Source organism: Rana temporaria, chromosome 4, assembly GCF_905171775.1.
Source record: "Rana temporaria chromosome 4, aRanTem1.1, whole genome shotgun sequence".
Taxonomy (NCBI): Eukaryota; Metazoa; Chordata; class Amphibia; order Anura; family Ranidae; genus Rana; species Rana temporaria.
The window spans coordinates 183,757,264-183,779,475 of record NC_053492.1 but is presented as its reverse complement, the minus strand read 5'-3'; the positions used below and the strand labels follow the sequence as shown (position 1 = coordinate 183,779,475).

At 43.8% G+C, this 22,212-nt stretch overlaps 2 protein-coding genes across 2 annotated transcripts in view; one reads left to right on the top strand and one right to left on the bottom strand.

The window, feature by feature from the left end:
* Window positions 1-16,653: 16,653 nt before the first annotated feature.
* NCBP2AS2 (NCBP2 antisense 2 (head to head)) lies at window positions 16,654-17,273 on the bottom strand. The gene is made up of 2 exons (XM_040349470.1): window positions 17,175-17,273; window positions 16,654-17,100 (listed from the first exon to the last, which is right to left on the bottom strand). Exon 2 carries the CDS (start codon window positions 17,055-17,057, stop codon window positions 16,743-16,745), a length of 315 nt encoding a protein of 104 aa, XP_040205404.1. The 5' UTR covers window positions 17,058-17,100; window positions 17,175-17,273; the 3' UTR covers window positions 16,654-16,742.
* NCBP2 (nuclear cap binding protein subunit 2) overlaps window positions 17,262-22,212 on the top strand; it is a gene marked incomplete at its 5' end in the record, with an annotated part of 36,932 nt that continues 31,981 nt past the window's right edge. The window contains 2 exons of the mRNA XM_040347721.1: window positions 17,262-17,429; window positions 19,750-19,931. Of these exons, the coding sequence (XP_040203655.1) occupies window positions 17,262-17,429; window positions 19,750-19,931 (350 nt within the window). The remainder of the gene's footprint in view (window positions 17,430-19,749; window positions 19,932-22,212) is intronic.

The following is a 22,212-nucleotide window of genomic DNA, read 5'->3' as shown; positions in this document are numbered from 1 at the left end:
AGGAGGGACTCCGCTGATGGGGACGCCGATGTATAGAGGGGCTCTGCTGATAGGGACACAGATGTAAGGAGGGGCTCTGCTGATAGGGAAACACATGTAAGGAGGGACTCCACTGCTGGGGTCACAGATGTAAGGAGGGACTCTGCTGCTTGGGACACAGATGTAAGGAGGGACTTTGCTGCTGGGGACACAGATGTAAGGAGGGACTCTGCTGCTGGGGACACAGATGTAAGCAGGGACTCCGCCGCTGGGGGAACCTGATGTAAGGATGGACTGCGCTGGGGGCACCTGATGGCAACTGGTGGCAGGCGACATGCTCAGGGCTCCCACTGATTCTGCATTATGGTGAGTTAAATAATTTCATTTTTATTACAATGTAATAATAGAAATAATGCGCTTCAATCATTCTGACATCATAACAACCATGGTGCCGGGATGATTAAAGTGCTAACACCAGGTGTTTGGAGTATCTTTATCTGCTGTTTGTTAAACTTTCTGGAATACACATACTTCTATTGTTGTGTAGGATCTGGGCCTGCTGTTCCTCCCTTTCTCTCTCTCGCTGCCTTGTTCATCTCATACTCTAACCACACCCCTCTAACCCACGTTTTTCTTTTTTTGCTGTGCCACGTCTACAAATGAATGCCCCACCCCCAAATTATAACAAGACTCCGCCTGCAGGCAAAAAAGAGTCCCTATACATTTTTTTACAATGTTGGCAACTATGAGTATGGCCAAAGCTCTTTTGGCCATATTTCTCCTGTGGGTCACAGGAGTGCACTTAGTTCTGCACTCCTATGACCCAGATTCAGCCGTCAGCAGGCAAAAGTTGTTGGCTGATGTCACAGAGCCAGTCCAGGCTTTGTAGAGATCCCAACAATAATGACAGGATCCACCCAGATGCCTGACCGGCAGCTGGCTCAGCCTCTCACCACACCACGTTGGAGGAGCAGAGCAGAGAGGCAGTGACTGTCAGTCTCTGCTCACTGAAAACTGAGGGATCAGCTGTGTTTGATCACTCAGTTCTCGATGTAGAGCCAGCGGGGAACAGATGCAGCATCAGATTGATGCTGCATCCATCCAGGTGAGTATAAATGTTTGTTGTTTTAGATTCCCACACTTCGCTTTTTCATATGTGTATTTGTGTGTGTGTGTGTAAACACAGTGGGCCAGATTCATGTACAATGGTGCAGATTTGCACCGGCGTGGTGCATCATTTTTAGACTACACCGGTCCAGCGCGGAGCGGCAGTTAGGTGATTCAAGAAACTTTTTTTGTCTACGATGCCCCAGCGGGACGGATTTTAGACGGCGTAAGGCGGGGTAAGGCCAAATGGGAGTCACCCTATGCTAATGAAGTGCCGACCGTGGCGCAGGGGTCACGCCGGGGCGCATTTTAGACCACACATGCTCAGTGACATCCAGGGGTAAATGCCCCAATCTGCACATGCTCAGAACTGCGCCCCGGCGTGAGCCATGAGCTCCGCCGGCCCACTACCAACGCCCAGTCCATAAATCAGCCCAGACTTCCGCCCTACAGGTGCAAATGTACTGAAGCTTTTTTTTTCCAAGCTAGGTCGTTTGCATTGTGGTGGGACAGTTATGGCTGATGAGGAATCCTCAGGTGGGCGGATGACCAATTTCAGCCCAGAGGAGAGGGCTGTAATTATTGAGGGCCTCTCCCAACATGGGGACCGCCTCTATGGGCCACAGAGTGGCTGCCCCTGGCATGTTGGCACACAGATGTGTTGTCCAGCAAGTGTTGTTGCTCATTTCTTTTGTAACGCTGCTGCTTTAGCTGCTCTCCAGCTGACCTCTGCAAGTTTGGTGCAAAGTTACCCCTGCTTTTATGAGGTGTAACTTGGTGCCGGAAATTTCAGCTACGCGCACCGGGAGTAGCCTGCGCCGGTCAAGCTTAAGTTGATGAATCGGCCCAAAAACCTCATTTGCATATTTAAAACACAAAAACCATGGCCGCGCCAGATCCAACCAGCGTAAATCTGCGCCAACGCCGCGCCGGCGTGGAAAGGTTACACCGAGGCGATGAAGTCTATTTGGAGGCGTAATCTGGTTCTCTGGGTACAGCGCAGCGATCCGCCGGTGCAAATCTGCACTTACGCCGTGCATCTACCAAAAAAACGGTGTAAGTGCTTCATGAATCTGGCCCAGTATATATTTCTATTGTCCTTCCTTATTATCAATGTAGTTATATTGGTGGTTCAGCAAATGTACTTTGGATGCACGTACAGCAGTAGTAGCAGTGGGCTGGTAACCTAGCAACACTTGGAATAATGTATGAAAGGGAAGTGCTGGAAGCAAAAAGCACACAAGGCAGCAGAACATGAGCGGAGCCAACTGAGCTACTCTATCTATGTTTGAGAGCATATGTTAACGTCTATGGACCACATAAGGATTCTGAGGTGTTTCCAAGGCAACCTTACCAAGGTCTGTTATTCTGCCTAAAAAGAGTATTGCTGGAGAAAACTAGTAATAGGGTGTAATCGCACTGGGCACAATTGACCTAAAACATGTCCAAGCTTGATTGCCCCCCCCTCCCGTCTACAAATTAATGCCCCGCCCCCAAATTATAACAAGACTCCGCCTGCAGGCGAAAAAGAATCTCTATATATTTTTTTACAATGTTGGCAACTATGAGTATGGCCAAAGCTCTTCTGGCCATATTTCTCCTGTGGGTCACAGGAGTGCACTTAGTTCTGCACTCCTATGACCCAGATTCAGCCGTCAGCAGGCAAAAGTTGTTGGCTGATATCACAGAGCCAGTCCAGGCTTTGTAGACATCTCAACAATAATGACAGGATCCACCCAGATGCCTGACCGGCAGCTGGCTCAGCCTCTCAGCACACCACGTTGGAGGAGCAGAGCAGAGAGGCGGTGACTGTCAGTCTCTGCTCACTGAAAACTGAGGGATCAGCTGTGTTTGATCACTCAGTTCTCGATGTAGAGCCAGCGGGTAACAGATGCAGCATCAGATTGATGCTGCATCCATTCAGGTGAGTATAAATGTTTGTTGTTTTAGATTCCCACACTTCGCTTTTTCAATGTGGGGACACAGATGTAGGGACACCAATGTGCGGACACAAATGTATGGGGACACAGATGTATAGGGAGACTGGTGGGGACACAGATTTATGGGGAGACTGATGGGGACACAGATGTATGGGGAGACTAATGGGGACACAGATGTATGGGGAGACTAATGGGGACACAGATGAATGGGGAGACTGATGGGGGACACGGATGTAAAGCCTCATGCACGCTGGAAGTTTAGCCCCGCTGCATGATGCTTCACCGTTTAGGAGCCAGAAAATACAGGACCACCATCCAGTCCTGCTGTCAGCAGTAAGTAAAATTCTATTCTCCTACTGTGGATTTATTTATAAATGATTTTTCCGGCCCGCGAATATGTGTAAAATATAGAATGTGGCCCTCGAAGTAAAAAGTTTGGAGACCCCTGCTCTAGGGTGTTGGAATTTATATATATATATATATATATATATATATACATACATATACAGTCCTGATCAAATGTTTAAGACCACTTGAAAATGGCAAAAAATCATATTTTACATTGTTAGATCTTAACAAGGTTCCAAGTAGAGCGAGACAAAACATTTTTTGAGCATTCAATTTAATGAAAACAATGAATAAACTGAAACAGGTTTTTCAGCTGATCAAAAGTTTAGGACCACACCTCCAAAAAAACTCTAAACCCCCCCCCCCCCCCAAAACAGAGATCCAACTTCCAAACATGAGTAATGAGTAGCTCCGCCGTTATTGTTGATCACTTCAAAAATTTGTTTCGGCATGCTTGATGCAAGCGTTTCCATGAGGTGAGTGGGAACATTTCTCCAAGTGGTGAAGACAGCCGCACGCAGGCCATCTACTGTCTGGAACTGTTGTCCATTTTTGTAAACTTCCCTTGCCATCCATCCCCAAAGGTTCTCAATTGGATTTAGATCAGGGGAACACGCAGGATGGGCCAAAAGAGTGATCTTATTCTCCTAGAAGAAGTCCCTTGTGTACTGTAGCGTTGTCCTGTTGAAAAACCCAGTCGTTACCACACAGACGAGGGCCCTCAGTCATGAGGAATGCTCTCTGCAACATCTGGACATAGCCAGTGGCCGTTTGACGCCCCCGTACTTCCTGAAGCTCCATTCTTCCACTGAAGGAAAAAGCACCCCAGACCATTATGGCGCCCCCTCCACTGTGGCGTGTAGAAAACATCTCAGGTGGGATCTGCTTGTCATGCCAGAAACATTGGAAACCATCAAGGTTAAAAAAAATTCTCATCAGAGAATAAAACTTTCTTCCACCTTTGAATGTCCCATGTTTGGTGCTCTCTTGCAAAGTTCAAACGAGCAGTTCTGTGGTGTTCAAGGAGACAAGGTTTTTGAAGACGTTTATTTTTTTTTTTTTTCGATTAATCTCTTTTTTTATTTTAAAACAAAATGATACAATACAATACATAATACATAATACAAAAGGGATAGTACAGCCCGACCATCGCCATCCTACTTATTATTATACGTCCCCTATTAGGCATATATCTCTTTCGTTCGTATCATTCCCTCCCCCCCGGATTCCAGGGAGGGGCATCCAGGAAAAACAAGAACAACAAAAAAACACAAACAGAGGAGGATAAAGGAAGATAAAAAAAAAAAAAAAATAACATTTAAAAAATTAAAAAAGAGAAAAAAAAAAAAAAAAAAAAAAAAAAAAAAGAAAAAAAGGGGAAAAAAGAATCTCAAGAATCAAGATTTTCCTATCCACCGACCCCTCTCTGCAGTCCTATTTTTTCTCATATAGCCATATCCTTATCGCTCTAGGATTCCCGGTCTTCCCGATCTTCTATATCGTTCGCACATACCCTCCTTAGGCCTCTCTTCTGGTGTCCGTATAGGACTTCCAGGATGACCACGTTCTTGAATATTTTTCCTTTTGGTGTAGTGCTGTCAGGACTAACTCTTCTAATTTACTTATTTCTTTAACTCTACCTATCCACATCTCCACTGTTGGTGGGCTTGATGACTTCCACTTCTTCGCTATACATGCCTTTGCAGCGTCTAAGAGATGGCGTATGATTGATTCCCTGTAATCTCTTTCTGCTATATAATTTAAGTGTAGAAGGTAAAATTCTGGATCTTCCGGGATCTCATGTTTTGAGCAGACCTCAAGAGCTCTTTTAATCTCTAACCAAAAACTCCTCAACATAGGGCAATCCCAAAATATATGTAGCATCGTTCCTTTGGTTTCCTGGCACCTCCAACATTTATTGGTTACCTCTGGGAAAATTTTATTTAGTCTTTCTGGTGTCCTATACCATCTCGTAAAGATCTTGTAATTCGTCTCTTGTATTCTCACGCAGATTGATGTCTCGTGTGCTCGCCTATATATACATTGACGCTGTTCTGGACTAAATGTCTTTTCTAATTCTCTTTCCCATTCTTGAACGCACTTCGGAGGATAGGCTCCTGATTGCCCTAGTAGCTCATAGCTTATTGAGAGAGTATGTGATAACGTACCTTTTTCGTTACACATTTTCTCAAACCTCATGAGGGGTCTTTCGAAACTCTCGGGATTCGGCAAGGTATTCAGGAAATGGACCATCTGAAGTGCGCTCCAGAATTTAAGACGAAATGCCTTTCCTGTTTCCATCAGTTCCTCTATTGTTACCCATCTCCCCATTTGGATGTACCTCGCTACTTGTGTGCACTCTCTGGTCCTTAAATGCCGAAATGCTCCGTCTTCATATCCCGATGGGAAGAGGGGGTTACCTATCACTGGGTATAATGGAGAGGTCCTAGGCTCAATTCCTATCATAGGTAATACTGTTGCGCAAATCCTCACTGTATTACCCACTATCGGATTTTTGTTTATTTCTTTCGGCAACGAGGCAAACCACCATGGTGCTCTTTCAAGGGGTGTTTTATATTGTGCCTGTTCAATTTGTACCCATAGTTTCGTGTCCGAATGTCTGTTCCAATCAATTAGCCTATTCAGATGTGTTTCATAGTAGTATTTCCGTATATCTGGGACTCCAAGTCCTCCCTGCTGCTTAGTATTCATTAATTGTTTCCTTTGTATCCTGGGATTTTTATGTGCCCATATAAACTCAAAAATCACTCTCTGACATTGTTTGAGATACTTTACTGGTATATGTATTGGAAGTGTTTGTAATAAATAAAGAATTTTCGGGAGTATGTTCATCTTGATAATATTACATCGACCTATCCAGCTATGAAAGCCCTGATTCCATTTATCCAATAAGATCTTCACTTTTTGCAATAAAGGTGGAAAGTTCAACTCAAAGATCCTGTCCACCTTTCCTGCTAGTTGTATACCTAAATAGGTCAGTGCTCTATCTGTCCATTTAAGCTTATATTTTTGTTTTAGATATGTTATTATTGTGTTTGGGGCATTTACTCCCATCGCTTCTGATTTATTAAGATTAATACGTAAGTTCGATAGAGCTCCGTATCTCTCAAATTCCTTCATTAGTTCCGGGATTGAGGTCAGTGGATTTGCGAGGGTAAACAACATATCATCTGCGTAGGCTGTAATTTTGCAATTGTTCTTCCCTATTTGTATACCTGAGATATTCGAGTTTAAACGGATCGTACACAGAAAAGGCTCTAATGACAGGGCGAAGAGGAGTGGGGACAGGGGACATCCCTGTCTCGTCCCGTTTGAAATCCGGAGAGGCTCCGAGAGTATTCCATTAGCTCGTACCTGAGCCGTTAGACCTGAGTACATGGAGGATATCCACTTTATTATTTTATTCCCAAAGCCTCCGTGTTTTAGGACTGCCCACATGAAACTCCAATTCACCCTGTCAAAGGCCTTCTCTGCATCTGTGTTCAAAAATATACATTGCGTCTGTGTTGTGTTCGCTATCTGCACCAGGTTAATAGCCTTAATTGTGTTATCGCGTGCTTCCCTAGTAGGGACAAATCCCACCTGGTCCAGATGTACTAAATCTGGAATATATTGTTGTATCCTATTTGCCAAGATCTTAGCCAGGATCTTCACGTCCAAATTTAATAGCGAGATTGGTCGATAATTCCCACACATAGCTAGATCTTTCCCCTCTTTTGGTATCACCGATATATACGCTAGCAAAGTATCTTTAGCTAAACTAGCCGACGTCCCTAGGGCATTAAATAGTTTAACCATATATTCTGATATTGAGGGAAATAAGGTTTTGTAGTATTGACCTGTGAAACCGTCTGGTCCGGGAGCTTTTCCCGTTTTCATTGTGCTTACTGCTATTTTAACTTCTTCCAGGGTTATGGCTTCCTCTAGTTTCTGTCTGTCTAATTCTGATAATCTCGGTATTTCTGCTTCTGTTAGATACTTGTCAATTTGCTCGCTAGTCAGGGGCTTGCTTTGTATATTATAGAGAGAATGATAATATTCTTGGAACTCCTTCGCTATATCTTTTGGTTTTGTAACCTTCGGTTTCTTAGGTGGATTAATATATGGAATATAATTACTCATTTTCTGTTCACGTAAGAGTTTCGCCAATCTTTTCCCGCATTTATCTCCTGACTCATATTCAAACTTTTTGCATCTCTGCATTGCCGCAGTTACTTTGTAGTATAGAAGATCGTTAATTTCAGTTCTTTTATTTACCAGCTCATTCTCTACATTTCTTGACCATGTTTGTTTATGTTTGCCCTCCAAGATAGCTAACTCTTTCAGTAGCCTGTTCAACTTTTCAGTACGTTTCCTCTTGATCCTAGATCCGTGTTTAATTAACACCCCTCTAATTACTACCTTATGTGCTTCCCAGATAATTCCGGGGTCGCACTCTGGAGTGTCATTGATTTTAAAATAAAACTTCAGCTCTTCCATTACGTCTTCTAAGACCTCGTTATCTTGCAACAAACTTTCATTTAATCTCCACTGATTTGTTCTGGTCTGTCTTAAATCTTTTAACTCGTATACCAGAAATGATCCGACCAGGTAATAGATCCTATTTTGGTTGATTGTACAAAGTGTAATTGGGCATGTGGAATAAGGAAAAGGTCTATACGAGAGTATGTTTTATGTGGGGCAGAGTAATATGTATAGTCTTTTTCTTTGTTATGCATCAACCTCCATATGTCAATCAGTTGATTTTTATACAAAGTTTGCGTAGTCCGATTTCTCACGCCAGAAGATATAGATGATTTTCCCGATGAGGTATCCTCTTTGGGGTCTAACGGGATATTCAGATCCCCTCCCATAATTAGATGTCCTTCTGTAAATTCTAATAAGCGTTTAATTGTTTTGTCCAAGAAAACTTCTTGGTGCTCGTTTGGGACATACACAGTAGCAAGTGTTACCCCTGCTCCTCCTATTTTGCCCTTCACAAAAAGGTATCTCCCTTTCGGATCACTCATTGAATCTACATATGTCCACTGAGTTCTCTCTGCTATTAGGATAGACACCCCCCTTGACTTTGCCTCTTTATTTGTCGCGTGATATGCTATTGGGTATATCCTATTCTTTAAAATCGGAGTTTTGTCCTCTCTTTTTTGTTTTTGAAGCCCTTCAGTCTCAGATACCGTCTGATGGTTATGGGGCTGCAGTCAGCACCAGTAAGGGCCTTAATTTGGGTCCACCCTGCTTATGCAGTTCAGCAACCCGACCACATTTAAAAAGGGAGAGTTTTTTTGCCTTTGCCATCACAACGTGTGACTACCTGACAGAAAATTACAATGAATCCACATCTTTGCACAGATTTGGTCTTTTAAAGGCATGTGGTCCTAAACCTTTGATCAGCTGAAAAACAGCCTGTTTGTTTATTCATTATTTTCAATTAATTGAATGCTCACTCTCATTTCTTCTTGTTGCATGTCGAAGCTCTACTTGGAACCTTGTTAAGATCCACCAATGTAAAATATGATTTTTTGCCATTTTTCAAGTGGTTTTTGATCAGGACTGTGTGTATATATATATATATATATATATATATATATATATATATATATATATATATATATATATATATAGTTTGGGGGTTCTAAGTAATTTTCTAGCAAAAAAAAAAACTGTTAACGTGTAAACACCAAATCTCAGAAATAGGCTTGGTAATGTAGTGGTTAACCTTGTCCCCAAATACCAACCAAATCGATCTCTTTGTTCCTCCTAAGACTTCCTGCTCTCTACTCACCTCCTCCTACACTCTCCTCCAGGACTTTTACCATCCTCTGGAACTCCCTATCCCAGTCTGTCCAACTATCCACTGTCCACAAGCGATCCCTGAAACCTTTCTCTTTTGAGAAGTCTATCCTGCCCCCACCTGACAAATGTACTTTTATTTCCTCCATCAGCTTATCCTCCACAGTTACTACCTTTTGTATCACTTGACCCTCCCCTTTATATTCTAAGCTCTAATGAGCAGGGCCCTCGGATTCCTCTTGTATTGTAACTGTACTGTTTGCCCGCATGTTGTAAAGTGGGGCGCAAACTGTTGACACTATATAAATCTTGAATAGTAATATTTTTTTTTTACTATTTTGGACCAGTTTTTCTTTTAGAATAAAAGACATTCCACAATGAATTGAATGCTCAATGTATACTGAAAAAAACAAACGTATGAATTTACCTGACAAAACGGCCCTTTAATAAAACCTTTCTAAAGCGGAGTGCCTTCTGCGTTCTTCAGGGGTGCCTTGACAAAATACCTAAAAATTTACCAAAAATTGTATATAAGCCAACGGGTGGATCAAGCCCGCTATTTTCCTCACAAAACCCACTGGCTTTGGGCACCATGTGGACCAGCTTCTAAATGACATCATTGGTTGATAAGTAGGACGTCTGGTCCCTACACACTATCCTTGTTTGAGTTTGACCCACCCTTCTGTCCGCACTGGGCTCACGTTAGCTGTGTGGTGAAGAGAAAATGAGATGGAACAAATGCTGGAATACTAATCAGTACTAGTGCCTAAGTGTATTTACTTTGCAAGAATAAATCATCTCTAACATTGGGTGTCCTACATGTGTGGATGTAGTGTAAAACTATTAGGGTTGCCTCAAAATTCTTCAAAATTAAAAGGGTGCCTTGACTAGAAAAAGCTTGAAAAGCACTGCTCTAATACTATGACTTCCTACGATCATCATCATCTCCATCTAGTGGCCAGAATGAAGTATATTTTCTAAAATATTTTAATTACAAAATATACAGCATTTTTAGCATTACATAGTTACATAGTTACATAGTTAGTCAGGTTGAAAAAAGACACAAGTCCATCCAGTTCAACCACAAAAAATAAAAAAACAAAAATAAAAAACACAGTAAAATCCTATACACCCAACTCCATTCCCACAGTTGAAGCTGGCGATCATAGGAAGTCATAGTATTGGAGAAAATACAACTATATTATAAATGGTTGCGATGATATCAAGTTTTACCAACGTGCTAACAGTAAAGTTTTTTTTTTTAACAAAATAGAAAACAGTAAAGTTAGCCCAATTCTTTTGCATATTGTAAAAGATGATGTTACGCCGAGTAAATAGATACCTAACATGTTACACTTTAAATTGCACGCACTCGTGGAATGGCAAACTACGGTATATAAAACTCTTCATAGGTGACGTTTAAAAATGTTTAACCGTTACCAGTTTAGAGTTACAGAGGAGGTATTTTGCTAGAATGACTGCTCTCGCTCTAACAATCGTGGCATGTGATGTGAACACCGTTTACATTTGCGGGCGCAACTTATGTATGCGTTTTCTTTGGTGCGTGAGCATGCAGTGGCGCTTTAAAAATATTTTTTTTCTTATTTTTTTTTTTTTTAACATTGTCCCTTTAAAAAAAAAAAAAAAAAAATTTGTTCACTTTTAGGGCCCTTTCAGACATACGGACCGTATGTCCGCATTTTCATCCGTCCGTTTGCAGATAAAAATGGGACATACATGGGTCCCTATGTGATTATGGGTGTCAGCGGATGAACATCCGCTGACACCCGTAATTTGTCCGCCTCCGCAAAGATCCGCATTTGCAGACGGAAGAAATCCTATTTTTCTTCCGTCTGCCGGATCGGATGAACACGGACATACGGTCCGTGTTCCTCCGATCCCCCATAGGGGAGAGTGGAGGAAAGACAGGGCGGTCGCTGCACAGTGTGCGGGGACCGCCCTGTCAGCTGCCAGCTCAGCGGGGATTTTATGGAGGATCCCCGCTGAGCTTTGCGGACACACAGAGCGGATCATTACTGATCCGCCCCGTGTGAAAGGGCTCTTAGTGCTGTCACAAGGAATGTAAACATCCCTTGTGATAGTAATAGACAGTGACAGGTACTCTTAATGGAGGGATCTGGGGTCTAAAAGACCACAAATCCCTCTTTTGCACTTAAAAGTATTCAAAATGCAGAAATCTACATTTTGAAATACTGAACTTTCTTTAAAACCAGTGCCCTTGGCAGGCGCGTAAACCGGAAGCGTTGTTGTGCCGGGTTACTACATTGGAGACAGGATAGCAGCCGATTCCGGCTGCGTTTGGGCTTCCGGCCAGCCGACCAAAAGTGCCGGTTGGTCACTCGGGTCTTCCGGAGGGACAGGAGACCAGGGCAGAGCTGCCGGAGGGGGGGGGGGGGGCGGCAGGAGGATGTCCATTCCGGCCACTCATAATGGCCGATAAAGGCATATGAATAAATAAAAAGTAGAAAGTATAAAACAAATATAGCATAAAATGTCAGTGAGATGTCTAAGATAACCGTGGATTTTTTTCCAACAGAATGTTGGCTTAAACTTGTCTTGCATACACATGGTCACACAAATGTTGTCAGAAATTCCGAACGTCAAGAACGCGGTGATGTACAACACTACGACGAGCCAAGAAAATTCAATGATTCCGAGCATGCGTAGAATTGTGTACACACGGTCGAAATTTTCAACAACTTTTGTTGTAGGAAAATTTGAGAACCAGCTCTCAAATTTTCGTTGTCGGAAATTCCGACAGCAAATGTCCGATGGAGCATACACAGGTGGACCTGATCGGGTGGTCTATTCATCCCCATGGATCAGCGGGTGTAAATAGCTCCAATACTGCCTGCAGGCTTTACTGAGGGCTGCAATTCGCGCCAATGAGCTCCTATGAAACTTAGGACTGCCCCTAGTTGTAATTACCTTGAAGCTTTATCTGGCCAGTTAATGTGGTATCCCTCTCGTCTATTCATTTGAGCGCACTCGAAACCAGTATAGAGCCGCTATCATTCTGAACACATTTACAGTTATTTTACATTGATTTTAGCCAATGATATAGAAGTGTACTGTTCTTTTTTTTCTTTCCCCTTTGGTATAGTTTTTTTTACTCTATTTAGCAGCCATTGTCTGAATTTGTCTGATCTGTGTTTAATTTTGTTGCAATTACCATTTATGCTAATCTGCATTAATAAATTAACCAAGTTTATCCCTAACCTGGTGTGTGTGTGTGTGTTTGTTTACTGGCAATAGCTCACAGCTAAGTGAAAGGTATTTTACATTTCTGGTGTTACTTGTGCTCGCAGAAGGTGTGTCAGAGGGGCTGAGGTTGTTCTTGGAGTCGAAGCGTGGAACCCAAAATGACTAAGCAGCTCCTTCAGAGGTGGTGCTACACTTTTATTTTGGTCTTATGATTTTTTTCGTATTTGCGTCTATATGCATTCAGATATTTTTACACAAACTGTCGTGATCGGCTCTCAAATGATCAGATTATGAGACGATCGCCCTAAAAGCGTTATTTTTCATCCAATTTTCTCATTGTATGTACTAGGTTTAACTACTTCCCCGCCGGCCAGTGTACATAAACGGCTGGGTGAGTCTTTCATCGTTCCGAGGAACAAGAGGCAGCGCGATCCTGTGATCACAGGACACAGCCAAGACGGGATATGGACGCTGTGATTGGCTTTCCCAATCACAGCCTTCGCCATGTAAACAGAGACATGTGTCTCTGACAGTTCTTGCTGCTGAGCTCAGTGAAAGCCCAGTGAGGGGGGAGTGGGGGAATCGGTAATTTCTGTGACAGCCCTCTATGTAAGAAATGATTTTACACACAGAGCTGCCACAGTTTCCCCCCACACACACACACGGTACACCAAGCACAGCTGTCCCTGCCCCCATACAAATCTGTCAGTGTCCCCCATAAGCATTTAGACCACTGACTGCACAAAACATCTGTAAGTGTCCCATCACATCTGTACCAGTGCACAAAACATCTGTCTGTCCCCATCACATCTGTACCAGTGCACAAAACATTTTTCACTGTCCCATCACATCTTTACCAGTGCACAAAACATCTGCAATAAAGTACCATTATGACATCAACATCTGTCAGTGTACCACCAATAAATAAAACATGTAAAGCGCCCCTGTCCTCATGCGAATGCACACATTGGTCCCGTACGCATATGTAAATAGAGATAGCACCACATAGGGCCGAAAAAAACTAATCGACAACTAATCGATTATGAAATTAATCGATTACAATTTTCATAATCGATTAATCGGCCAGTAACATATTGGGGTTAAAAAAACTAAAATTAGCCCTTTATAGTACAAAAAAGCAAATCGCTACTGTAAATATCACTTTCACTGTCCCTCAGTAAAAAAATGAACCCTTTACAGTAGCAATTATTTGCTCTTTTTGTACTTATTTTTGTTTTTTTAACCCCATTATGTTACTATACATCTCAGGCCTGAGTTCACACCTCTGTTTTTTGGTGCTTTTTGCACTATAGTTCATTTACATGTTTTCCTATGGGACACGTTCACATCCATTTTTTTTCAGCTGCTGCGTATTTGGAAAGGGCAAGGACTTTTTAACGCAAAACTGTGCTATTTGTTTTTTTTTGGTTCAATATACTTCAATTGAGAATCTAAAGGAAAGCATGTAATGTGTTTTTGCGGCAATTTGTGTTTTGTAATCTGCCCAAAAACAAATTGGCCCAAATTTTTTTTTAAATGCAAATTTGTAATCGAAACAATAATCGGCCAACTAATCGATTATGAAAATAATCGTTAGTTGCAGCCCTAGAGTTCCACCACCATATAAGTAGATCTGCTTACCAGAGCCCCGTGGTCCCCTATGACGGAGAACCCAGAAACACTTGTAATAAATCACAGCTGGATGATAAGGACACCCTGAATCCACAGCCTCGCTAGTCAGCACATTCCATGACAGTGAGACAGTTGGCAAGGATACAGCATGCAAGGAAAACAGATGCCTCCATAGTGTAAAAACCTTTGGTATTTTATTTAAAACATAAAAAGTGAGTGCAATACCTGACAGTAGGCTATCACTAAGCAGGCTGTGTCCCCAGTCTTCAGTATCATGGCAGCGGCGCCATTTTGCTGTGGACCATCATAGCCAATGATGTAGCTTTAGATGATATAAAGGCTCTGGTGCCATTTTCCTGATGAAGCATGGATGATCGCGAAATGCATAGAGAACTGGCACAGCATGTTTGATACAGGAGCTGTATGTTTCCTAACTGGAACAGCTGAGACGTATGCCGTGGATTGTATCGCTTTTAGTGACAAGTCTGGCCACTGCCTCCCCTTAAGCTGCATGTGTACCTGCCTGTTTTATACCAAGATTTTACCCTGTAAGTAATTTTAATAAAAAGACGGTATCACACTATTTCCGCTTTTGTGGCTCATTGTGGTGGAGCAGTTTGAACTTTCCAGATTGGAGGACTTGCTACTGGAATACACAAGTGTGGTTATATACAATGGAGAGCAGTTTCTGTTGAATTATACTGTGGATTGATCCTGTTCTGGGAGAGGTTCGTAAGAGGGAGGACTCTATGAAAAGAACCCTTTATATGCCTGATGGTCATTTATGGCCGTATATATTTGGTGAGCGCATTTGATTGTCACATCAGGTAAAGCAATTTAAGCATGCATGCTGCACTTTTCTTAAAGCACGGTGTTGAACATAAAACCGGAATATAGCACTTGTTAAACCCTTCCTTACCGGCGCATTGTAAAATGACACCGGCAGGAACCCTCCCTCGATCCGGGTGGACGTCATATGACATCCTTTGTTCCCGGCGATCTAGGGCACGCGCGGCAGCGCTCGTGACCCGGCGGCCGCGATTGCCGGTGATCACGGGAGGAGTGTGGATCTGTGTGTGTAAACCTGTCAGAGGTGAGGAGACCAATGCTGTGTTCCCAGTACAGCGTAACACACATCGGTCTCCTCCTCTTGCGAGTCCCCTCCCCCCTACAGTTAGAACACACTTTAGGGAACATTTTAACCCCTTTGGCGCCCCCTAGTGGTTAACCCCTTCCCTGCCAGTCACATTTACACAGTAATCAGTGCATATTTAAAGCACTAATCGCTGGATAAATGTGAATGGTCCCAAAAACGTATCAAAAGTGTCCGCCGCAATGTCACGGTCACAATAAAAAAAAAATCGAAGACCGCCGCTATTACTTGTAAAAAAAATTATAAAATAAAAATGCCATAAATCTATCACCTATTTTGTAGACGCTATAACTTTTGCGCAAACCAATCAATATACGATTATTGTGGTTTTTTTTTACCAAAAATATGTAGAAAAATACGTATCGGCCTAAACTGAGGAAATTTTTTTTTTTTATTATGATATATATTAAATTAAAAAGTAAAAAATAGTGTTTTTTTTTTTAATTGTCGCTCTTCTTTTGTTTTTAGCGCAAAAAATTAAAATGCAGAGATGATCAAATACCACCAAACGAAAGCTCTATTTGTGGGGGGAAAAAAACATAAAGATTTAGTTTGGGTACAGTGTTGCATGACCACGCAATTTTCATTCAAAGTGCAACTGCGCTGAAAACTAAAAATTGGTCTGGGCAGGAAGATGGTGAAATAGCCCTGTATGGAAGGGGTTAAACTGTGAATTAAATATCTGCATTTTATTTGAACTTTTGAAATAATTATTTTATTTTTATGGACAGTGGACACCAATTGAACACTTTTTGCACCCTTTTCATTGCCAATCACTGTTTATTAGTTTTCACTAATTTATGGAGCTGCACTTGTTGTTATAAGTATTTATATCATTGGCGCCAGATCCTATTTTTAGGGGAAAACAAAATTTTATGACAGAAACTAAAAAAAAAACATTTTTTTTTAAATTTGGGTCTTTTTTAGTTTCTTTAGCAAAAAATAAAAACCGTAGAGGTGTTCAAATACCAAAAGAAATCTCCATTTTCGGAATAAAATTATAAAAATGTTGTTTGGATACAGTGTTGGGTGACCGCGCAATTGTCATTCAAAGTGTGACAGCGTTGAAAGCTGAAAATAGTCGTGGGCAGGAAGGGGCGTAAGTGTCTGGTATTGAAGTGGTTAATGAAAAAAAAAAAAAAAATGAAAGCAGGACACGAGTCATCGTTGCTTCTAATGTCACACATTGGGAAGAACATCACCACTTTCTCTTACAGCTCTGTGTTGGAGCGTAACACTGGGGGTGCTCGGGCAGTAGCGGGAATTGGCACCACAGAGCTGTTAGTGTGTCATTTGGAGGGTTAGAACAAGTGGGGACATTTCACCTCCTGTCAAACGTCTCTGAAAAGTTTCCATGCAGACAAGGCCTAGGAATGATGGAAATGAGTACTTTAGAGGGAAGGTGGACTGCCCATAACATAATGCAGGCCTCACCGGATCTATAGTAGACATTTAGAGTGGAGTCAGTGAACTACTTTTATTGTGAAGATTATAATACATTAAAATGAATTAGCAGGCTGCTTGTGAGGTACACCCTCATGTCCTCCTCACTCTCCCCCCGGCCTCTTTGTGCCATCTTTGATTGCCTTCATGCCAGTCTTGAGCTCCCTCATGAACGTGTTCTTCACCCGTCCCATCTTCCGCCCTATGTCCTCCAGGTTCCGGGGAGCCCCGTCCTTGGTGAGTTGTCGGACGGTATCAGAGCGGAGCAGGCGCTGGGCCGCGTCCTTGCCAGTCAGCTCGGCCTTGGTGATGGCGAAGGCGGTAATCTGGGCGGCTCTGCGGATAGGCCGAGACTCGGAGAGCTTCTCAATCACCTGAGGGTTATTCAGGAGGTTGAAGAGAAGCCGACGAAGCACCATGTCTGCCCTCCTGTGTCGGGCACAGTCTACCGACAACGGAGCCCTAAGGAGAGAGCCAAGCGGTCAGTGAAGACACCACACGGGCCGCACACAGCCGACCTCTATCAACCTACTCACCCGCCCGTATCAGTCAGCACACGTCATGACTCACGGATAAGTGTTTGCCCTTTTTAAAGATGGCGGCCTAGGTGAACTCGGAAGTGATACTGGGCGCCTTCTGCTCATTGGCTCGTCTTTGTCGCGAGAAGAAGAATCGTAAAACCGCTGTTGCGCCGTGGTGGCCGGTGTGCTGGAGAAGTTGGGAACATGCTGAGCATTCTAAAGACTGATAGCTATGTGGAGCTGAGTCAGTACCGGGACCAGCATTTCAAGGTAGGCGGGGGGAGCGGCTCAGTAGTGTGTGTGTGTGTGTGCGGAGCTGTGTTTAGGAAGGAACCCATTAGGAACTCGGCATGCTTTATCCTTGGTCAGTGTCTCCATAGAAACCAGACAAAGTCGGAGAGATAGCACTTTCAGAAGGAGGTCCTCAATGAAAGCCTGCTTATCCCTTACTGTACTGACCCACTTGACTTAAAGTGGTTGTAACCCCTCTCTCCTTACCTTTGCCTATAGGTAAGCCTAGAATAAGGCTTGTAGGTAGTGGAACTATCTCCTAAACCTGCGCAGTTTAGGAGATATTTCACTTGTAGTGCGCCGATGATGTAATCAGCGCATGCACTGGGAAGAAACGAACCTCTGTGTCATTTCCTCCCTAGCATGTGCCATTACTGACGGGTTATACTAGCCCATTATGCCTTTATTTTCAGGGTTGCTTACCTCCACTGTGCAGCTCGTTTTGTACAGAGTGGCCCCAAACATCCTCTTCTGGGGTCCCTTGGCAGCTCCTCCCCGCATTAGATAACCCCCCTTAGGAGAAGTTCTCTCCCGAGGGGGCTACCTTGCGGGCACGCTCCCGAATCCAGCATTTGCGCCCATAGACACGAATGCCGGACTCGGCTCTGCCGCCCACGCGTCATTGGATTTGATTGACAGCAGAAGCCAATGGTTAATCTATCCAATCAAGAGCCGTGAAGAGAAGGACGGCGCTTCCCTGCAGAGGCGATTAAGGGGCTCAGGTAAGTAAAACGGGGGTTGGGGGGCGGGGGCCCGATGACTACCAGGTGTTTTATGCAACCCCTTTAACACTTAAGATTTTACCCTTTTCCAGATCAGGGCATTTGTTGCTATTCGGCACTGCGCTACTTTAATTGGTAAGTGCGCAGTCATGCAACACTATATCCAAATTCAATTTATAGCCTTTTCCCCCTACACAAATAGAGCTTTCTTTTGGTGGTATTTGATCATCACGTGTTTTTTTTTTTTATTTTTATATATGATATAAACGGGAAAAAGACCTGGAAAAAATAAAAATAAAAAAAACCACCACAATATTTTGTACTTTGTTATTAAAAAAAATTTAATAAACTCAAATTGTTGCCGGTAAATATAGGCCAAAATGTATTATGCTGCATGTCTTTGGTAAAAAAAAAAAAAAAAAAAAAAAAAAAAAAAAAATCAAAACAAGCGTATATCAATTGGTTTGTGTGCAAGCTATAGCATCTACAAACTGTGGTATGCATATTGGAATTGGAACGCAGCTTTAAAGGAGTTGTAAAGGAAAACGTTTTTTCACCTTAATGCATATAGAATGCATTAAGGTGAAAAAACTTCAGAGTATACTGCCCCCCGTTATACTTACCTGAAGCCTTGAAAGTCCAACGCTCTGTCCCGACATCATCTTCGCCTTGCCGCTGATTGGCTAGAGCGGATGGATTGAAAGCAGCGCAGCCATTGACTGGTGCTGCTGTCAATCACATCCAGTGACGCGGCGTGCCGAGGGGCGGGGCCGAGTGATACAGTGATATAGCCGCTCGCTGTATCACGGGAGCGCGCCCGCAAGGACTACACACAATGCAAGCTCTCTCGCATGAATGTGTGTAGTTCTTGCGGGGAGGACCAGAGACACCCGCCGAGGGAACCCCAGAAGACAAGGATCGGGGCCACTCTTTGCAAAACGAGCTGCACAGTGGAGGGAAGTATAGCATGTTTGTTATTTTTAAGAAATATTTATACCGTTTCTCAGAAGCGACAGTGATCTACTGACACTGCACTTGTTGGGAGGGAGACGGAGGGGCTAAACGCAGGTGCTGGGAGGTGTCAGGATTTAGCAGGCTCAGCCACATCTGCAGACTACTTGGTAGATGAACTGTTTTCTGGTTCTTCCTACTCCTTCGATGGTTTTTATACTGGTAGCATGAACTGTAAACATACACGGCTGTTTCTTTTGCAGACCTGTTTTATTTTTATTTTTTTCAAAATCTGACATGTTGGTGTTATCATTCGCTTGGATGTTTATAAGTTGCACTGCGTAAATACAGCTGGATAAAAAAAAAAAAAAAAAACATCGTAAATCTTCCCCAAAAACTGGAGCGAGCCTAACCTGGTGCAGCTGTACATAGAAACCAATTAGCTTCTAGGTTTTATTGTCAAAAGTTTAACCGAACAAGCTGAAGTTAGAAGTTAATTGGCTACTATGCACAACTGCACCAAATTCTTGGTACACCCGTTTTACTAAAATTCTATACCCAATGTATATACAGACTTTTTATTTTGTAAATATTGCAAATTATTCATTATCCTTTCTTTACTATAGGGCAAAAGAGATGAGCAAGATAAACTTTTGAAACAAAGCTGCACTTTGTATGTTGGAAACCTCTCATTTTATACAACAGAAGAGCAGATACATGAATTATTCAGCAAGAGTGGAGATGTCAAAAAGATCGTTATGGGTCTGGATAAAATGAAGAAAACTGCTTGTGGATTCTGCTTTGTAGAGTATCCTTTTTTTGTTGATGGTTTTAGGTGTGAAACAATTAACTTTTTTAACAATTAACTCCCTGAGGGCTGTCAGTGGGTGATAATGGAGTCCGTATCTGGCCTTTCTTCCCCCTACAATGCCAGAGGCCGCAAACGGTGCCCCTGCGGTTCCCATGGATACGCTGTCGGCAGTCCTGGAATCATTTGTTGCCAGGGTGGAAGCGACGTGCGGGCGTAAGGGGTGGAAGCGCCCCCTCCCCCGCCATCTTCTGGGGAATGCTCTGACTCAGATTCGGGCCTGGCTGCGGCTCTGGACCCTGGTTCTGGTATGTCAGAGGATGTGGACCAGGACCTCCCTGGTGAGGAGGACCCCTCGTCCGAGTCGGTGCAAGACAAGGCACTTGTGAGTGCACTTATTGATGCTGTGAGGGACACTCTCAAGCTGGAAGATGCAGCTGGGACTTCCACAGAGGGGTTTGTGTCCTTTGGGTCACACAAATCTAACCGCTCTGTGAAAGTTTTTCCCTATGTTACTTTCTTTGATAAGTTCATAGATAAGGAATGGGAACAGCTGCAGAAGTCCTTTGTGGTCCCTCAGCGCCTGGTGGTCTGTTACCCTTTTGAGGACAGCCTTTTGAAAAAATGGGCTTCTCCTCCGGGTGCTCGGTTAAACAAGGTATCCACTCTGCCTATAAAAGAGACCCCTGCTTTCAAGGACCATACTGATAGGAGGTCAGAGGCAGTGACCCGCTCCATGTTTACCATGCTAGGGTCTGCATTGCGGCCTATTTTGGCTGCAACATTGGTGTCTCGGACACTCACTGAATGGCCAAAGGTTTTGCACCAGACTGTGGAGGAGCATCAGCTCCCTCCTGAATATGTTGGACTGGCCTACCAGTTGGTCCAGGGCCTTGTATATGTCTGTGATGCTACCCTGGATGCAGCCCCCTTGATATCCAGAGCCTCTGTTTCTGCGGTAGAGTTGCGCCGCCTGATCTGGCTGACCAAGCATCCAAAAAAGCCCTGGCAGATTTACCCTTCAAAGGTGGGAGACTTTTTGGTACCTCGCTGGATGACATTATTAAGCATGTCACTGAAGGTAAGAGCACTCTCCTCCCTCAGTCCACCAAGGGGAAGGAGTCGCGCTGTAAGCCGGGTCCTTCTTTTCCCACGCAGAAGCGGTATTTTCGGGAGTCCGGGCCCATGGGTAGACCCTCCCAGGCTGACGAAGGCTCAGCTGGGGGACAAACGTTTTCACCAAGGTGCTCGCACCGATTCTAGCTTTGCTGAGACAGCGAGGCATTGTCGTTGTGGGCTACTTAGACGATTTTCTTCTGAGAGCAGCTTCTGGCTCAGAATTGGAGGTGGATGTGACTATTGGCAGCCAGACCCTCCGAGAATTCGGGTGGGTGTTAAACATACAGAAGTCTGTCTTGGTACTGACTCAGCGTTTGGAATACCTGGGGTTTATTCTGAACTCCGCGGAGGCGAGAGTCTTTCTTCCCCTAGAAAAATTGCAGACTCTTCAGTAGAGCTGCAAGATTAATCGCGATCTCGATTCAAAACCCCAGCGCGGGGGATGCTGGCTGCTCCACGGAAGTGGATTGGATGGGCACTTGAGCTCATGGTGACTGACTCCTCACAGCCCAGCGATGTGCTCTATGCTGCACCATGAGGGATCCACACGAGGAGCCGCCGCACCGGACGTCCTGCTGCTGCCAGAGAAGAGAGAGGAGGAGTTCAGGGGGATCTGTATGGACTGAGCAGGGGGGGGGGGGGACTTTCACTAGACACAACACTCAGCCCGCTGATCAATGACACTGCTATGGGATCTGATGAGTCCTTGCAGAATGCAGATGACAGTCAGACGGGCTATTAAAGGGGGGCATGTGAGCCTGTGAGAAGTGTACTTAAATACGGGCAACCAATGTCCCTTAAAATATATTATGAATATTACCACAGTCTGTGTCAGCTACCCATATTATGAATATTACCACAGTCAGCTACCCCAGACTCTGCGGTAATATTCATAATATATTATAAGGGACAGTGGTTGCCGGTCTTTTAAGTCTACAGCTTCCACACTCGAGTATTGCAGAAGGAGATCCTGTCCAAATGGAACAAATCTCCATTGTCTCTGGATCGCCAGATTCAGGTAAGCCACCTAGTCAGTCTCTCTCTGAATTGGTGGCTGAGATCCCCGTCTCTTCGGTCCAGGAAGTCGTTCCTTCCCTTCCAGTGGACGGTATTTACGACGGACGCCAGCCTCACAGGTTGGGGGGGGGGGGGGGGGGAGTCT

Excerpts from the sequence above, each read along its gene's own strand:
- NCBP2AS2 (XM_040349470.1), bottom strand. The coding sequence starts at position 17,057 with ATGGTGCTTCGTCGGCTTCTCTTCAACCTCCTGAATAACCCTCAGGTG.